Source organism: Dendropsophus ebraccatus, chromosome 12, assembly GCF_027789765.1.
Source record: "Dendropsophus ebraccatus isolate aDenEbr1 chromosome 12, aDenEbr1.pat, whole genome shotgun sequence".
NCBI lineage: Eukaryota > Metazoa > Chordata > Amphibia > Anura > Hylidae > Dendropsophus > Dendropsophus ebraccatus.
The window spans coordinates 53751725-53771310 of NC_091465.1; the positions used below are offsets into that span (position 1 = coordinate 53751725).

A 19586-nucleotide genomic window follows, 5' to 3' on the forward strand; every position below is an offset into this window, starting at 1 on the left:
CCTTGGCGGACGTTTAAGATTGTTTATTGTTAATTGTTAGTCGTCGAAAAATTGCTTGGTGTAATAGTACCCTAAGGGTGACCAGATAAACCATTCTGGATAGAGGTGGGACCTGTATCTATTAGACAGTTATGGCACATGCATTGTGTCTATCCCTTTAAATGTCACATGTTAGATCAATACAAGATAACTTAAGCAAACTATTAGGAAAGTTGCTCAACCTTTTCATGTAGATTGTATCTAAATGCAAACTGAAAAAAGGATCAAAGGTGAAGTTGCACTTCACTATGTGGGAGATCACCAGTTTCTAGCATGAAAGAAATCCTTATTCCCAGTAACCTGTACAGCATGGCAGTGGAATACGTTGTAGTCTCCTTTATCAGGGAGTGAATAATTGCTAGGACAAAGTGGTGGTGACACCCTTGTTCCCACTGCTGCTCTCTTGCCTATTACTATGCAGCCATTTACCTACATTTCCCATTGCACTTTCCTGGCAGCTATGACATGTTTAGGCCAGGCATGCGTTCTAAATGACTTAAAGGGAACCAATCACCAAAAAAAACACTAATGCTATTGAAAGGTTCAGCAGCAGCGCCCAGCACACTTCCCAGACAAGTTTTTTTTAACTGTGTTTTTTTTTAGGTGATTGGTTCCCTTTAATGTGAAAGAAAGTTGTATTATGTTTAAAACCTGATGTTAAAATTTTTATATTTTTTTATATCCTTCCAAAAATATGCTCCTGTGTCTACATATTGCTGTTACCTGCTGTGGCTCCCCCTGGTGTCCAGTGCAAATGGTCATACATGGGACAGGCCACGTAATAAAAAAGCAGCAGAGGGAGGATATGTTCATACACACTACACTACAAATGTGCATCTGTAGTGCTCCTCTTTTCTTTCCCACCTCTAACAGTAATTATGAAGATGTGGCACTAGCTGCCAGCTTGGCTTCTGCTTATCCACAGTTGCTGGTAGTTTATAGGGGAACACCTGGGGATGCTGTTTATGTAGAATTACAGGCCGGACTCCAGTCCTGACAGCCATGTTTACACATTTGGCAAGATTCCTATGATAGTACCCAATCGGGGACTGTACTGCTTGATCTGGGCAATTGGGAGGTATGGCACTGGACAGTCTTAGAGGTCATGTTAAGATGATCATGGGGTGGCATGTCAACAACTATCTGGATGCTAGAGAATTTTTTAAAATGTGCGCTTTTTTTTTTTTTTTCTTCTCTCCACTCATTTAGCTAGTAGAACCTATTAAAGCGACACTGTATCCACCAACCCACCTCACCAAACCGCTAGTGCCATCCGTTTGATGAGCGCAATTCCTTTTTTTTTATTTGCTTAGTGCCTTGCTATACTATCATAGAGCAAATAATGTTCTTTTAATCTGTAGCAGGCAAGTCAGACTGGTATGGCCTAGAGTGTCTTTGCCCCAGGTCTGCGATGCCTTTCCTTCCTTCCTTCCTTCCTTCCTTCTTTCCTTCCTTCCTTCCTTCCCTTCCTTTCCCTCCCTCCCATCCTCATCATTGGATCACCCCCAGGCAGGATTTTTATTTATTGCTTGTCTAAACTGCACCTGTGTAGCTACAGCCCAGGTGCAGTTTAGACAAGTAGTGAATATAAAAAATCCTGACAGGGAGTGTTCCTAATTATAAGGAAGGTGGGGAGGAAGGAAGGACAGGCGTCACAGACCTTGGGCACACATACCCTCGACCACACCAATTTGACACAGTGCTGCAGAACATTTTTTGCTCTAACCAAGGCACCAGGTGTATTTTAAAAGACTACCGGGGATTTACTCTCACCAAGTGGATGGCACTAGTGGTTTGGTGGATACAGTGTCGCTTTAATAGGTTCTACTATCTAAATGGAAAAAATTGCTTTTACATCCGGCAATGTAGAATAATAATTTTGGGAGCACAATTTTAAAAAAATTCTCTAGCGTCTACATAGTTGTTGACATGGCACCCCCTGATCATCATGACCTCTCAGACTTTCCAGTGCCATACCTCCCAATTGTCCCTGATTTTGGGTACTGTTATATGAAACTTGCCACATGTGTAAACTTGGCTGTCAGGCCTGTTATTCTGTACTAGCTGGTTGGTGGGGTGGGTTGGTGCATAAAGAGTCACTTGAAGTTTGTCATATTTGCTCTTTACATAGCCAGAATGTCAAGGCAGAGCAGAATTTCTTGAAATGGCACATCGTTGTGATCCCTTTAACTTTGATGTAAAAAACAGGCTAGTCATCGAGGTCCAATCCCTGGGACCTCCACTGATCTAGAGAATGGAGAAAAATTCCCCTAAGGATTGCAGGGTGTGTGACCAGTCCACACCCTAAATAATAGTGATCGACCAATCACTGTTATAGCCACTATTTTTATCTCTTAAACTGCAGTTTAGCTTATGTTAGTACACCTTACTGTAAGGTTGAGTTTTTTCTATATTGACAGATGAAAACAGTCTGTCAGTCCCAGGATTATAGGAACATTGCCATTAACTACTGCTTTAAAGTGTGCCCTCCAGCCTTAGCCCCTCAGCTGTTCTGCAAAGACTTGTTGGGATATTCTGGATGGTACATTTGCTGAGACAACTTTCCGACACTTGAGTTCTGTTGATAAGAATCGATTTTTGCAGAATGGGCGAGAGACCAGTTCTGGAGTTACATTTAAAATAAAATCATGTGTTAATTGTGTGTAATGTCTCAGATGCAGCTGATGCTCCCTGCCTCTGGTTGGAACTTGATTTTCTACATTTTAATATTTTTGTTTTTAATTTGCAGGCTATGACTCTAATGGAGTATCTAATAAAAACTGGCTCAGAGCGGGTAGCACAGCAGTGCAAAGAAAACATATATGCTATTCAGACACTGAAAGATTTTCAATATGTGGATAGAGATGGGAAAGATCAAGGTGTGAATGTCCGAGAGAAGGCTAAACAACTGGTGTCTCTACTGAAGGATGATGAAAGACTGAAGGAAGAAAGAGCACATGCCCTGAAGACTAAGGAGAAGCTAGCACAAACATCTACATGTAGGAATAACTGCACGTTTAGATGTGATGTAACCTTTGTCCTGTTATTTGCTTCTGTGTGATAGAATGATATAGCTCCATCTGCTTAATGCAGTGAATATTAAGTTCTGGGAAAGACCATGATATTTCCCTGATCACACACAGTGATAGACAGCTTTCCCTGGGTACCTAATAAAGGTAGCCTCCCTGCAAGTCAACCAGGCATTGTTTCATTGTACTTTTCATATATCAGTCTGCAATTCCAGAACAAAGAAAAATGCTTTTATTCTCTGGTGAAAAGTGTCTGGTTTAACCCCTTAAGGACAGAGCCTGAAATGGCCTTAATGACAGAGACAAATTTTATGAATATGACCAGTGTCACTTTAGTCATTAATAACTTCGGGATGCTTTTACCTATCCGGCTGATTCTGAGATTGTTTTCTCGTGACATATTGTACTTTACATTTCTGGTAAATTGGAGTCGATACTCATAACAAATCTTTATGAAAAAAACCCAAATAAGGTGAAAAAATGTGAAAAAATGCATTTTTCCAACTTTGAAACTTCTTTGCGTATACAGAAAGTGGTTATACCACATAAATTATATATTAAATAGCATTAGCAACATGTCTACTTTATGTTGGCGGCATTTATTAAACTATCTTTCATTTTTTTTAGACGAAAGGAAGCTTAAAACATTAGCAGCAAATTTCCAAATTTTCAGTAAAATTTCAAAATCAGATATTTTTAGGGGCCTGTTCAGGTTTAAAGTGTATTTGAGGGGCCTGTATGTTAGAAAGCCCCACAAAGCACCCCATTTCAGAAACTGCACCCCCCAAACTCTGCAAAAGCACATCCAGAAAGTGTTTAAACCCTTTAGGGGAGTCACAGAAATAAAAGCCAAGTGTGTAAGGAATTTGAAAATTTTAATTTTCTGTGCAGAGATTTTATTGTAATCCAATATTTTTCATAATTATAAACCTATTACCAGAGAAATGCACCCCAATAATTATTGCCCCGTTTCTGCAGTTTATAGAAATACCCCATATGTGGCCCTATTGCGCTATTTGACGCAACCACAAGCCTCAGATATAAGGGAGCGCCTAGTGAATTTCAACGCCTCCGTTATATTTGGTCATTTTTGACTGTACCACTTCAGGTTGGCAGAGGCTCTGGGGTGTCAAAACCTAAAAAACACCCCTAAAGGGACACCATTTAGAAAACTACACCCCTCAAGGAATGTAACAAGGGGTGCGGTGAGCATCTGGACCCCACAGGTGCTTCACAGATTTTCCGAACAATATGGCGTGAAAAAAGAAAAATTTATTTTTCACACTAAAACGTTGTTCTAGCCTTCAATTTTTCATTTTCTTAAAGGGATAAGAGGCAAAAAAAGACAAAAAATGTGTAGCGCAGTTTCTCCCGAGTACAGAAATACCCCACATGTGGCGATAGAGTGCCAAGGGGGCGCAGGACGAGCCTCCAAAGGGAAGGAGCGCCAATTGGCTTTTGGAAGCTGAATTTCACTGAAAAGGATTTCAAGGGCCATGTCGCATTTACAGAGCCCTCGTGCTGCCAAAACACTGGAAACCCCCCACAAGTGATTCCATTCTGGAAACTACACCCCTCAAGGAATCTAACAAGGGGTGCAGTGAGCATATGGACCCCACTGGTGACGGGCACAAATGTGGAACAATGTGACGTGAAAGGGAAAAATTTCATTTTTTCACTTTCATGGCACAAATGTGCCCGTCATCAAGGGGTCCATATCCTCACTGCACCCCTTGTTAGATTCCTTGAGGGGTGCAGTTTCCAGAATGGGGTCACTTGTGGGGGGTTTCCAGTGTTTTGGCAGCAGGAGGGCTCTGTAAATGTGACATGGCGTTCATCATCCATTCTAGCCAAATCCAACCTCCAAAATCCAAATGGCGCTCCTTCCCTTCGGAGGCTTGCCCTGCGCCCACATGGCGCTTTATGTCCACATGTGGGGTATTTACGGACTCGGGGGAAATTGCTCTACACATATTGTGTGTTTTTTTCTCTTTTAACCCCTTGTGAAAATGATAAATTCAAGGCTAAACCAACATTATAGTGTAAAAAATGTAATATTTCATTTTCACGCCACATTGTTCCACATTTGTGCCCGTCACCAGTGGGGTCAATATGCTCACTACACCCCTTGTTACATTCCCTGAGGGGTGTAGTTTCCATAATGGGGTCACTTGTGGGGGGTTCCAACTGTCTTGGCAACACAGAGGCCTTTTGAATGCAACATGGCCCCTCAAAATCCATTCCATCCAAATCCAGCCTTCAAAAACGAAATGGTGCTCGTTCCCTTCGGAGGCTTGCCCTGCACCCGCATGGCGCTTTATGTCCACATGTGGGGTATTTACGGACTCGGGGGAAATTGCGCTACACATTTAGTTTTTTTTCTCCTCTTTTAACCCCTTGTGAAAATGATATATTCAAGGCTAAACCAACATTATAGTGTAAAAAATGTAATACTTCATTTTCACGCCACATTGTTCCACATTTGTGTCCGTCACCCGTGGGGTCCATATGCTCACTACACCCCTTGTTACATTCCTTGAGGGGTGCAGTTTCCATAATGGGGTCACTTGTGGGGGTTTCAACTGTCTTGGCAACACAGGGGCCTTTTGAATGCAACATGGCCCCTCGAAATCCATTCCATCCAAATCCAGCCTTCAAAAACCAAATGGCGCTTCTTCCCTTCGGAGGCTTACCCTGCACCCGCATGGCGCTTTATGTCCACATGTGGGGTATTTCCAAACTCAGGGGAAATTGCTCTACACATTAAATGTTTTTTTTATCTTTTAACCCCTTGTGAAAATGAAAAAACATGACAAGATTAATGATTTAGAGTAAAAATTTTACAAAAATTACACTAAATGTTGGTCTAGCCTTGATTTTTTTCCATTTCCACAAGGGGTTAAAAAAGAAAATGAACACAAAACGTGTAGGGTAATTTCCCCTGAGTACGAAAATACCCCACATGTGGACATAATGTGCCATATGGGCACAGGGCAAGTCACCAAAGGGACAGAGCGCCATTTAGAGGCTGGAATGGAGGATGGAGGCCATGTCGCAATTACAAAGCTCCTGTGCTGCCAAGACAGTAGAAACCCCCGACAAGTGACCCTATTCTGGAAACTACACCCCATAAGGAATCTAACAAGGGGTGCAGTGAGCATATGGACCCCACTGGTGACTGGCACTTACGTAGAACATGTGCCGAGAAAATAAAAAATACAATTTTTTTCATTTTCACGTCCCAAATGTGGCCGTCACCAGGGGGCCATATCCCCGCTGCCCCCCTTCTTAGATTCCTTATGGGGTGTAGTTTCCAGAATGGGGTCACTTGTGGGGGGTTTCTACTGTCCTGGCCGCACAGAGGCTTTGTAATTGCATCATGGCATCCTCTAATGGGAATGGCGGCCATACCTATTTAGCTGGGGAAAAGGGACAATTCTAATTTATTTGGGGGTATTAGGCCAATTATTAGTTTATAAGGTTGAAAATGACAGGTGTCCATCAAATCCAACCTGTGTTGATCCAGAGGAAGGCAAAAAAAACCCCTCGTAAGGCAGACGACAGTAGCCTCATCACAGGGGGAAAATTCCTTCCCGACTCCATAATGACAATCAGAATAATCCCTGGATCAACGTGACCCCTGAAATAGGAATAAGGGACAGAATTTAGATAATGTAGAACCCCAATGACGTGTGGTGCACCTTGAAGCGATCCAGTATGCAGAGGCCGGGGTGATCAGGACAGGCGTCACACTGGAAAATGTTGTCCTTCCTGATCCCCCTGTTACACCACACTCTGCACTTCTTCTGGGGTCTCCCTTTCTCCAGTGTGGGGGACGTCACCTGGAAAATGTTGCCCTGGTGCGATACGGGGTCCTTCATATCCAGAAGCGCTGGGTCCGCTCCATGGCTGCTAAATATTAGGGCGCTATTACTACTTCTGATATGTTCGGATCGTGCCGCAAGCTACAGGGCAGCGAGAGACCAGAGGAGGGGTGCGCTGGTATAAAAGTTATCCCCGTACAGATGGTGACCTTTATCCAGCAGTGGGAAGATCAGTTCCCGGACGATCTTCCCACTAACTCCGAGGATGGGGGGGCATCTGGGGGCTGGATTCGGGTGTCCCTTCCTACATACACTCTAAGGGTACGTGCACACTGCGGAATCGCGACAGATAACCCTTCGTGCATTCCACAGCTGGCACCCACCGGCGGACTGATGCAGGCGCACATCTCCACACGTGTCATAGACTCCATTCTATGCACGGGCGGATTCCGCTCTCCGTCCAACGTGTTCATTCTTTGGACGGACGATGGAATCCGCCCGTGCATAGAATGGAGTCTATGACACGGGTGGAGACACATGCCTGCATCAGTCCGCCGGCGGGTGCCAGCTGTGGAATGCACGAAGGGTTATCCTTCGCCATTCCGCAGTGTGCACGTACCCGAAATCTGTAAGTGTACCCTAAGGTACGCTCACAGAGTTTGTAGAATTTCACTCCATGCCGTCATCTCTTATTGGGACGGTACTGGCGGAAAAGATGTGTCTGGGGGGCAGCGTACGCTACGCTACCCCCAGACACGTCACTGGAGGATGAGGATGAATGGAGGAACGAAGGACCCCCCATTCATCCTCACTGGCTGTTTCGGTGTCGGAGGTAATAATAACGTATCCCTCTGACGCCGAAAACACCCAGGGGGCCATCTTTATACGGGGATTAGTATATGGGGTATGTAGTGGTGTAGTGTCAAACTTTATTCAATGTAGTGTGGTGTAATGTAGTGTTTTTTACGTGTTTTTTTACAGTAAGTATAAAAAAAAAACCTACGCCAACAAAGGAGTTGCTGATAAATGCCGCACTTATGTGCGGCACTTATAAGCAGACCGTGGCAGTAGAATATAGAAAAAAAACACCCTACGCCAAAAAGGAGGAGTTGCTGATTAGCAGCGCACTTTCGTGCGATGCTGATCAACACTCAGCGGCGATAGGGTGCGGAAAATAGAAAAAAAAAAATTTGAAAAAAAAAAAAAAAATTCTGAACATCCCTGTAGCTGCTGATAAGTGTATTACACATATCAGCCGATAGAGGGCAGCAGAGCGCAAAATACGGAAAGAGCCGACGCTGGAGCCGAAAATAGCCGAGAGAAGCCGAACGTGACGTCACGGAAGAAGCCGAAGACCCGAACGAAGACGAGGATGCCGCGAACCCGGAAGACGCCGATCAGGAGCCCGGGACAGGTGAGTAATGTACAAATACCTGCTCTGGACCCCTCGGCTGCCTAGCTGAGGGGTCCAGGGCAGGTATTTACTATATTGTGGGACTCTGATCGCCGTGAATGGCCGGCCGGTACCGGCCGGCCGTTCACGGCGATCGGGCCGGTGGCACGGCGATCACCATTACTTTTTACAGTAATGGCGGTCGGTGCCGTCCTCGGACAGCACCGACCGCCATTTTTTTCTGGGTCATCGGGTCGCCGATGACCCGGAAAGGTTCCGATCGCCGCTATTGGCTGATCTGAATTGATCAGCCTATAGCGGCGATCGTAAGCACGGGGGGTGTTAACCACCCCCCGTGCCGTGAAGCTAAGATGGCCTGCTATGATTTATAGCAGGCCATCTTCCCCGACCGCTGTGTGTGAACACGCAGCGATCGGGGAAACATCGGGCGTAAATTTACGCCCTGATGCGCCAAGTACCAGGGCGCGAGGGCGTAAGTTTACGCCCGATGTCGTTAAGGGGTTAAAGGGGTTATCCAGCGCTACAAAAACATGGCCACTTTTTTCCAGAGACAACCCCACTCTTGTCTCCAGCTTGGGCGGGGCTTTGCTGCTCAGTTGCATTGAAGTTAATGGAGCTTAAAGTGTCACAGTTGTAAAAAAATTTTTGCAGAAATCAATAGTACAGGCGATTTTTAAGAAACTTTGTGATTGGGTTTATTAGCCAAAAAATGAATTATCATGAAAAAGCAGTTTAAAGCTCTCCCCCCTGTCTTCATTGTTTCCCTATGGAGAGAGGGAAACAAGGCACCAAAACAGGACAACAAAGAGTTAATTTACAGCAACATCACAGGCTCTCTCCTCTGACAGTCACCACTGACCTCTATGACCTCTGAATAGCACTCTGAATAGCTCCCCCGCTGAGTAATCCTTTGTTCTCTGTTCTCTGCTGCCAGCATTTCTCCTCCGTCTCTCCTCCCCCCTCCCCTCTCCATAGCACAGACAGGATCTGACTGATATAATAACAGTCCAGATTTCCTGATTCTGAGCAGTGGATGACAGAAAGGAGAGGAGGGGGCACCTGGGAAAAGGCTTTTTAAATGCAGATAATGGAATATTTGCCTAATAAACCCAATTACAAAGTTTCTTAAAATCGCCTGGACTATTGCCAGTGACACTTTAATAGCAAACCGCACCTGAACTGGAGACAAGAGTCGTGTTGTCTTTGAAAGAAAGTGGCCATGTTTTTGTAGCACTGGATCACCCTTTTAATGCCCCACTCACTTTCCCTCCCATCCCCTGACCCTGCTTGATTGACAGCCTCCAGCACGGAGCCCTGCTTTCAAATCTTGTTCTTGCATACACATTTTACACTGGGGTGAGAAGTGGGGCTTAGCTTCCAGCTGTCAAGCAGGGATAGGGATGAGAGGTGGAGTGAGAAGGAACCTGGGAAAGCCTTTTTGAAACTATGCACTAAACAATAAAACAACTTTATCCACATTATAGAATCACAGACAGATATTTGAAAGTTACCAATAGTGTCAGACTTGGAACGTGAAATGTAAGTGAAAAATGCACTTTAAATTATGAGAAACGGCTGGGGATTTAGCTAAGCTAGAAGTGCTTTTATAAGGAAGCGTTGGAGGAAAATGTGGCCTACCTAATAATCCCCAAACTCTTCCTTTTTAAAAGGGATTTGTGTTTCAAATGTCTTAGGATGCCTTCACACAGGTGCCTTCTTTCAGACCGCTGCGAGTATGTAATTCACCCGCCCCATTAACCCCTTAATCGGCTCCCGCTGTCTGTATACATTACTTGTCTCCTTGCTGCACGGGATCCCGTCTTCCTGCTCTGCCGCCCAGCCAATCAGTGTGTTGCCCAGCTGCAGACTCTGATTGGCTGGGCGGGAGAGCAGGAAGCCGGGACCCCGTGCAGCAAGGAGACAAGTAATGTATACAGACAGCAGGAGCCAGTTAAGGGGGCGGCTGAATTACATACTCGCAGTGGTCTTTCAGACGAGTGTATTCACAGGGACCTGCCAGGATTTTAACTCATAGCGGATCTCACTGCAAAACTCGCTGCGAGATTACCGCTGTGAACCATCCTGTGTGAAGGCACCCTAAAGGGATAATGCTCAACTTGCAGGGTAACTACCCTTCTGGGCTTCTTTGTATAATATAAAAGCATATACTGATAATCTTTATTTTAGGATTGTAGGTTTTTCTTTTATGTTCAGCACTTTATTATGGGGGCTGTCATCATGCCTGAACTACTGTTACAGGGGTAGCCCCACCTCAAACATTTATAATATGTAAGTACTAGGATATGCCATAAATGTTTTCTAGAAAAGGGTCCTACCTCTGAGCTCAACACTGTTTTTCATAGCTCCTATTAACCTCTGTGAGCGTTACATGAAGATTGTGAACCATTCTGTTCAGCTGTTCTCAAAATCATGACCACATCTGGCTGCTATGCCTAGGCCAGACAGGTCCAGGAAGACCCAGTTTGAATGGGGCATGCATGTATCAGACATTTATGGCATACACTGTGGTTAGACCTTAGAAATTTAGCAATTTCAGTACCCCCTATAGTCTGGAGCTGGCAGGTTGACTTCGATGAGAGAGGGTTCTAGCATACTCTGTGACAAGTGAAAAGATAATGTAGCAGGAGGATAAATGTGGCCATCAGCTGTAGTAATGACCGGGTCAGTTGTTACCTGTCATTATAATTCTGCCTATGATAAGGAGGGAGGAGAATGCTGAGAAGTGATCACCACAGAACAAGAATTGTCGATTGCTCCTTGGCCTTTTGGCTAAGATCAAGGGTAGTATCTGTTCTTATCAGTTTGATATGATACGTCCCTTATCTGGGGGCCCATATATTAAATGGGGAGGGGGAAAAAACAGAAACTATCGGACAATTGTGAGGTTCAGTCGTCAGGACAAATATGGCAATATATGAATATTTCCATCATATCATCTTTATAGTTAGGCTGACGAGGCAAATAAAAATAGGTTTAACATAAAAACTTAAGCATTGTTCAAATTATATTTAGTTTTCTGATGAAACATTCCCTTTTAAGCCTCTGCATCCTGGGGCTTAAACTTCTTACCTACATGTGCTGCAGGTTTTATTGGTATTTCCACTGAAATAAAAATTTGGCATCATCTTTTCTTATAGCTCTGTGTTGGCCCACTCCACTTGGGGCCCTTTTACACAAGCGATAATCTGCAGAATCAGGCCGATGACAACACATCAGCTGATCGTGTCTTTAGGTCATGGGGAAAATCATCGTCCTACCTGTGCATTTAGGGTTCATTAGGGTCTGTTCATTGTCTGGCACTGCCAGCTTTGATTGGATAGGCCAAGCTGGATATGCTCCGAGCTGGTAACACCCACTTGACTACCTAGTCATGTTTTTAGTAAGAATAACATACGAATGACAAAGCTACAAGAGAAGCTGTTCCAGAATTATTTGATGAGAAATACAAATATATACTAAAGAGACGGGTCACAGTAGTCCATAGGTTCTCTTTTTACATTTTTCTCCTGTAAACAGCTTGCATCAGTATACACTTTCAGGTTAAACTACGTCACTTATAGATGGCAATAAAATTTCCAGCTTGAGCTGTTAAGCTATACCGTATGGCAGTCTCCATAAAGCAAACATTTGGTACCACCACTAGCATCTCATTAGGTCGAAGTACAAGAAGAATTGCTTTATTGTCCTTGTGCTAAAGCCTTTGGCTTGCCTTGCTCATACACTAAAAAGAGAGCAATGCCTCCTGAGAAGTGCATAAAAATTGTACATTTATTCAGCATTCTTGCAGGGGCGGTGCCCATTTAAAAAAACTTTTAACCACTAGGTTGAGCTGGAAGAACGGTACGCTAAGTGCATTCTCTCCTGGCTCTGTGTCAGGTGGCTGAGGCAGTCTCATAATGCAGTTCTGTATGGCCCTATCACTTACATAGATATAGAAGATAGAGAAGTGTGCAGCTTTTCTTTTTGCCAAGTCTAGTGAACAGTTGGGGGTTTAACCGTTTGGGTGTGGTTTTGCAGTTATGTTCTATGTGATTGGAGCTGAATTGTACCACGTACAACCTGAGGACAGGTGTGATGCCGTTTTAGGGTAGCTTCACACACACACAGTATCACAGCGTATTTTTGATCTAACTAACTGAACACAGTATTAAATCTGCACCATCAAATTTTCTGCGGATCTGCTGCGGATCCAGTGTGTATGAAGGCACCCTTAAAATGTAGCTATGCTTTTTCTAATTCTGGATAACCCATTTAACAAAAGATAGCAGCTCAAGCAAGATGGTTGTCTCCATCGACGTGTACACGAAAAAATGGGAAAATAAAATTAACAATTTTTGGTTTTAATGATTAAACGTGCAAATTATGCGTTCCCTATAAATAAGACACCCTGTGATCAAGACATTGAGATTTATACCCAGAAAGAATATTAGAAAGAGCTTAAAGATAGGTGTTAAAGGGGTCTACTGCCGTTAAAAAAAATATATAAATTATACAGTAATGCCTTGGATTACGAGCATAATTGGTTCTGCGACCGTGCTTGTAATCCAAATCCACTCTAAAACCAAAGCAGATTTTCCCATAAGAAATCACTGATATGCAGACAATTGGTTCCACACCACAAAAATAATTTTTTTTTGTTCTAAATAACATATAGAACATATTAAATAAACAATGAGAAACATCTGAATATCTCATATTATAAGTTAATGTACAGTATAGCAATCAGCATGTGGTGTATAATGTATAGTAAGTGCATAAGAATGAAAAAAAACAGCAGTTTATAGATACAGGATGGAACTGCAGATCCCCATAATGCAGTAGTGTAGTACAACAGGCTAGAATAGATCATCAGGACTGCTGTTAGAGGTCTGTGTGGACAACATGAGAAGGGTTCAGCATGCACCAATCAGGAAGTGAGAATCAGAGCTGTGCAGAAGGACAATGACAGAAACTTTTCTATAAAGCAGTGTGAATCGCTGAGTGTAAGTGCAGGCACATTACAGCAGCAGTGTGTATAGCTGAGTGTAAGTGCAGGCACATTGTAGAAGAATGGAGAGGATGGGAAACAAAAGGGCTGACAGAGACTGCAGGGAGCATAAAGTAGGACGGAAGTGAATCTGCCATGATATGAAGGTGAGGGAGACTTCCTGAGTCAGGGTACAGAGCTGTAGACCATCTCTGCAGACCATGCCCTTTACCCGCTCCCTCTCCCACCCAGTACAGGGAGATCTTAAACCAAAGCAATTCTCTTAAACCAAGTTACAGTTTTGAAAAACTGTGAGCTCTTCTTGCAAAACGCTCTTAAACCAAGGTACTACTGTGTGTGTGTGTGTGTGTGTGTGTATGTGTATATATATATATATATATATATATATATATATATATATATATATATATAATATATATGTGTGTGGGGGGGGGGATATAAAAATAATTTAAGATGTAATACTCTTAATTCCACTCAGCTGCTATTATAACGGTCCCTGGTTCCTGCTTATCACCACATCTTCCTGGTTCCATTGTGCATCTTTCCCTTAAACATTCCCTGCAAACATTTTTATTAAAGTATTGTATTGCCCCCTCAAAAGTTATACAAATTACCATTATACACTTATTACGGGAAATGCTTATAAAGTACTTTTTTACCTGCACTTACTGCTGCATCAAGGTTTCACTTCTTGGATAAAATGGTGATGTCACGACCCGACTCCCAGAGCTGTGCGGGCTGTGGCTGCTGGAGAGGATGATGGCAGAGGGATGCTTAGTGTCCCTCCAGTGCCCTGTGTCCCTCAGTGTCCCCTGCCATCATCCTCTCCAGCAGCCACAGCCCGCACAGCTCTTGGAGTCGGGTCGTGACATCACCATTTTATCCAGGAAGTGAAGCCTTGATGCAGTAGTAAGTGCAAGAAAAAAAGCCCTGTATGCATTTCCCATAAAAAGTGTATATTGGTAATTTGTATAACTTTTTTTGGGGGGGGCAATACAATATTTTAATTAAAAATTTTAACAGACTTTTCCTTTAAGTACTGGCTGCTCATCAAGTCATTGGCTGAGGCGAGATTGCTCAGCCAGTCATTGACTGAGAGACATTCCTGAAGGGACAAGCAGGGATCAGGAACTACCAGAATTGGAGGTTTGGAAGATTGGGGTAGGCAAGTTTCACAACTTTTTTATTTTTACACCTTCCTGTAGCTATATTTAATGCATATTTCTCCAGACGACAACCCCTTAAAGTTGTTTAAATATGAAAACTGAAAAAAGGGAAACAATGAGAGATTGCATATTGCCTGGGGGCTGGGTGACAACATACAGTTACATACAGTACTTACAGCTTTGTTGATGCAGAGACTACTTGTATAACCTCTGTGTATGAGGCCTAGTACCAGTTAGAGCATAGGTCTCCAAACTACGGCCCTCCAGCTGTTGCGAAACTACAACTCCCATCATTCCTGGACAGCTAAAGCTTTGGATTTGGCTGTCTAGGCATGATGGAAAATGTAGTTTTGCAATAGCTGGAGGGCCGCAGTTTGGAGACCCATGCGTTAGAGTAACCTGTTAGGACCTGGGTGGAAAGTTTTCCTCCGTTATCATGTGCTGGAGTTAGAAGCTGTAAACTTTACCTGTAAAGTAAATATTAACAGGGATCCCTTTTGGCCTCATCTAGCGGAAAACCTTCACCTTTGATCTAATCTTGGAATTCTTCCTTGCCTTTAGGAATCCTGTAATAGTTATATGCTGTCATTATTGGACAGTGGTCTGGCACGTTTTTTGATTTGTTATAGTTATGTCGACTTAGTAAGATTAGGTCGAACTCTTTGTGACCCGTAAGTCAGAGTTCATTTTTCCCACGCAGAACTGCAATAATTCTGCCAACTCTTACTGTGCACAGAGAGAAGGCTGTTACTGTGCGGCTGGGAGGACCCGCTGCCTATTAATACACCAGACTCCTCGTTCACCACTCACAATGCGCCATAACCAATGAGCTATTTGGCCAATGTAAAGTATATTTTCATGTAGGTGACACATGGCTAAAATTAGCAGGCCTGTACCAGGATGCCACTATCAAAGAAAGCAGCATAGACATGGTGATTATGTTCCTTAAGGGTACGTTCATACGTACAGGATCCGCAGCGGATTTTCATCTAAATAACTGAACACAACATCAAATCTGCTGCAGATCCTGTACATGTGAATGCACCCTAAATGTGAGTATTATAAAAAATCTTTTTAAATGGTGACTTACTGAAGATAAAATCATACCTGTTTTAAAAGATTTTTAAAAACCTCCACGGATTTACGTTAACCCTTTAGAGTGGGATGGTAGTACAGGGTAATTTTAGTACTCACACTACACTGATGATATTGACTCTCTGAGAATCCTCTTAATGGTGCACAGTTTGTTTTGTTTTTTGGCGGGGGACTAGATTACAGCTGGGCAGAACCACAGAACCACATCTTTACGTTACATGTCTGGTCAAACACAACACAGTGCCTACTTCTCTTTGCTGTGCCTTAGCATTGTGCCAGGAAAAGTGCATTGGACAGGCTGTCACTATGCTGGGGAATAATTTTCAGTATAGATAGTATGTAGGGAAGAAGGCGTTACTGATGCACTGTGTTTGCAGAGTGCTGTGTGAGCAGAAAAAAAGAGCAGAGCATAGAAGGTGTTACACTAAGAATTTAGCTGCTGCCAGGATGAGAACAACCTTGATTTACTTTTCAGAGAAAATCCTCTGGAGGGCAAAGAGTTTTGGCTTACAGCCTAGGCACGTTCCACCCCGGGCCCCCATACTGCACAAAGCAGTAGCTAAGCCCCACCCTCACTTGCTGTGCTCCCTTCTGGTCTGTCAGTAGAGATGGGTTCAGCCTTACAGGCAGATTGCAAAGAAATGAGACACCTCCTTTTCTGAGGTTAGGCGTTATTAGGCCTCTTTCCTATTTCTCTCTTTGTTGATGGCTCTTTGATTGCCTGCCATTTGCTGCCTCTTATTGCATAGAGGCAATAGGCACAGGTAGACATGGAGCTTATCTGTGTAAGGTAACTGGAGAAACTTCACTAGCCACCTTTTTTGCAGGTTTTCTTTATTAGTACTAACATCTCTGTTATAATAACTCTTCTAGACATTACCACTGAATTCTTTTCTGTAATTGGTAAATCTCCCATTTTATTTTAACACAGCATCTTCTGCCTCATCAACACTGAATCCAGCAACAGAAGCAGAGCAGGCCTGGCCGCAAAGCAGCGGAGAGGAAGAACTACAGCTCCAGCTAGCTCTGGCCATGAGCAAAGAAGAAGCGGAGCAGGTAAGAGCAAAGGTAAATCCAAACGGGGGGCTCTTGGGGTACCATAACTCTAGTGTATCACACTGTATTCAGAAATGTTGCCTCACTTTATCTAACGTTTAAGTGTTGGAAAGTACCACTGCCTTTTTTCCACAGGGGCTTTAACCTGGAACAGTAATGCAAGTTTTGTGTGACTATTTGAGTTGCTAAAAAAAGCATTTTTGGAAATATTTCTGAAGATTGATGCAATTTGCCACAACAGCCCCTCAATATTTCCTTTAACTTTTCTCTTTGTCAGGACTGTTGAATGGGTAAGCAAAGCATCCTACTGCAACTCCTCTATTTTCCACAATCTGAATTCATAAATAACTCATGTTTAATTAGTAATATTACATTTTCCGTAGTAAGCTGGTAGTATGGGGCTTTTCATCCCCACCGTGTAAGTATTCAGGTTGCAAAAATGCAGTATAATAATAAGCAAGATTTTTCTTTTGAACCCAGAATAACGGCATGTCCACACATACTTAATAGCTGAAAATCAGTACCATTACATCTGCAGACTATTTATATATGAATGCTAAATCTCGAGTGGATTATGTATATGTGGACGTACCCTTAGACAATTTTTCTGCTGACTTCGACTGGACAGCCCTGATTTAGTACATACTGGTAGACATAAGGCCTGAAATGATATGGGGAAAAAACTAATTTATTTTTGTTTTATTAAAATTATCAGTGTATTTCACCAGAACTGTAGAAGGCACAGGAGATTTATCAAGCATTCTTAAAGGGGTTGGCCACATTATAGTAAAATTTCTCAGTGTACAGTATTAGTGTAATGACATCATGTCCCTGTGTACCTCATAGAACTAAAATCACACTCCCTTCCTCCAGGCTGTGCTGCCCCTACTCTGTGGTGAGTCTGTCCATAAGATTAAAGACATGGAGGACAATGTCACCATGCCCTGTCCCCATAGTGTCCTCCATAGACACATACAGGCTCAGTGGTGGACACAGTCAAATGCTCCTCCATGTTGGCCATCTTATGGACAGACTCGCCACAGAGCAGGACAGCACAGCCTGGAAGAGGAGTGATTTTAACTCTGAGGTACAAAGGGTGCTGCTGTCGGTAGGTACAGTGTGTACACTTACTAATACCGTACACTGAACAATTTTATTATAAAGTGGCCAACCCCTTTAAGGAGGAATAATGTTTGCTGCCCATAGCAGCCAATCACAGTGCAGCTTTTAAGTACTAATAAGCCCTGGTAAAATTAAAGCTGAGCTGTGATTGGTTTCTGTGGGCAACAAAAAACATTTCTACTTAAGAATACTTGATATATCTAGGGCACCATATATTAAGAGGAGCTATCCCAAAATTCTAAGTTATTCACAGGATAGGGGATCGCTAACTAATTGGTGGGGTGCAATCTCTGGCACTCCAATGACCAAGAGAACAGTGCAGTGGAGTAGCATTGCTCCATTCACTCTTTATGGGACTTTCCAGTGGCCATATCACCATCAGTCAGCTAGTTTTTAGTTTTTTTTTCTATTGTGTGGCTAGGTGATTGAGTCTTGGCATAACCTCTTTAACCCCTTAACGACAAAAGGCGTATAGGTACGCCCTATTGCCGGTAAGGGCGTTCAGAGCGGGGCCGCACGGCGACCCCTCTGTGAACCGCGGCGGTCCCGGGTGCCGCTTGTAGCCTGGGACCGTAGGTATTAGCGGGCACGGTCCGATCGCCGTGCCCGCTAATACAGTAATCAGATGCAGCTGTCAAACATGACAGCTGCATCCGATTACCGGATCCAGCGTCTCCCTGGTGTCTAGTGGCGGAGATCGCTCCTCCGGGATGTTATCCCGGAGGAGCGATCTCCGTTTCTGAAGCCGGCCGGGGACCGCTCCAAGATGGCGCCGTCCCCGGCTCGGCACTCGTTTACTTCCGGCTGCAGCAGCCGGAAGTAAACGAGTGCCTATCTCATGGATCTCTGCAGCATATCTATGCTGCAGAGATCTTAATGAGAGATCAAAGTGTATGTACTAGAAGTCCCCTAGGGTGGCTTCTAGTATATGTGTAAAAAAAAAAAAATATATAGTGTTGTTGTCAATAAAAAGCCCCCTCCCCTAATAAAAGTCTGAATCACCCCCCTTTTCCCAGGTTATAAATAAAAGTAAACAAATAAATAAATAAACAAACATGTTTGCTATCGCTGCGCACGTAATCGCCCGAACTATTAATTAATCACGTTCCTGATCTCGCACGGTAAACTGCGTCAGCGCAAAAAAATCCCAAAGTGCAAAATTGCACATTTTTGGTCGCATCAAATCCATAAAAATTGTAATAAAAAGCGATCAAAAAGTCGTATATGCGCAATCAAGGTACCGATAGAAAGAACACATCATGTTGCAAAAAAATGACACCTGACACAGCCCCATAGACCAAAGGATAAAAGCGCTATAAGCCTGGGAATGGAGCCGTTTTAAGTGACGTATATTTGTTGACAATGGTTTGAATTTTTTACAGGCCATCAGATACAATATAAGTTATACATGTTACATATCGTTTTAATCGTAACGACTTGAGGAACGTGCATAACAAGTCAATTTTACCCCAGGGCGAATGGCGTAAAAAGACATTTCCCCCACATAAACAAAATGCGTTTTTTTTTTTTCAATTTCACCACACTTTGAATTTTTTTCTGGTTTCGCAGTGTACTTTATGAAAAAATTCAGCCTGTCATTGCAAAGTACAATTAGTGACGCAAAAAATAAGGGCTCATGTGTGTTTCTAGGTGGAAAAAATGCAAGTGCTATGGCCTTTGATGCACAAGGAGGAAAAAACGAAAATGCAAAAATCGAAATTGGCTCTGTCCTTAAGGGGTTAAAGCGACTCTGTACCCACAACCCCCCCCCCCCCCCTCCCCCCCCCCCCCCCAAAAAAAAATAAAAATAAAATACTTGTACTTTTGGATAGC

At 43.3% G+C, this 19586-nt stretch overlaps 1 protein-coding gene and 1 pseudogene across 8 annotated transcripts in view; both read left to right on the top strand.

The window, feature by feature from the left end:
• EPN1 (epsin 1) overlaps positions 1–19586 on the top strand; it is a 68638-nt gene that overhangs the window by 30197 nt on the left and 18855 nt on the right. For 5 of the 8 annotated variants that reach the window (XM_069948662.1, XM_069948659.1, XM_069948665.1 and 2 more), the window contains exons 4-5: positions 2789–3038; positions 16507–16643. In XM_069948662.1, coding sequence (XP_069804763.1) covers positions 2789–3038; positions 16507–16643 — 387 coding nt within the window. The remainder of the gene's footprint in view (positions 1–2788; positions 3039–16506; positions 16644–19586) is intronic. The other 3 variants (XM_069948661.1, XM_069948664.1, XM_069948667.1) reach the window with 1 other exon arrangement.
• On the top strand, positions 11077–11198 carry LOC138770181 (U2 spliceosomal RNA; annotated as a pseudogene).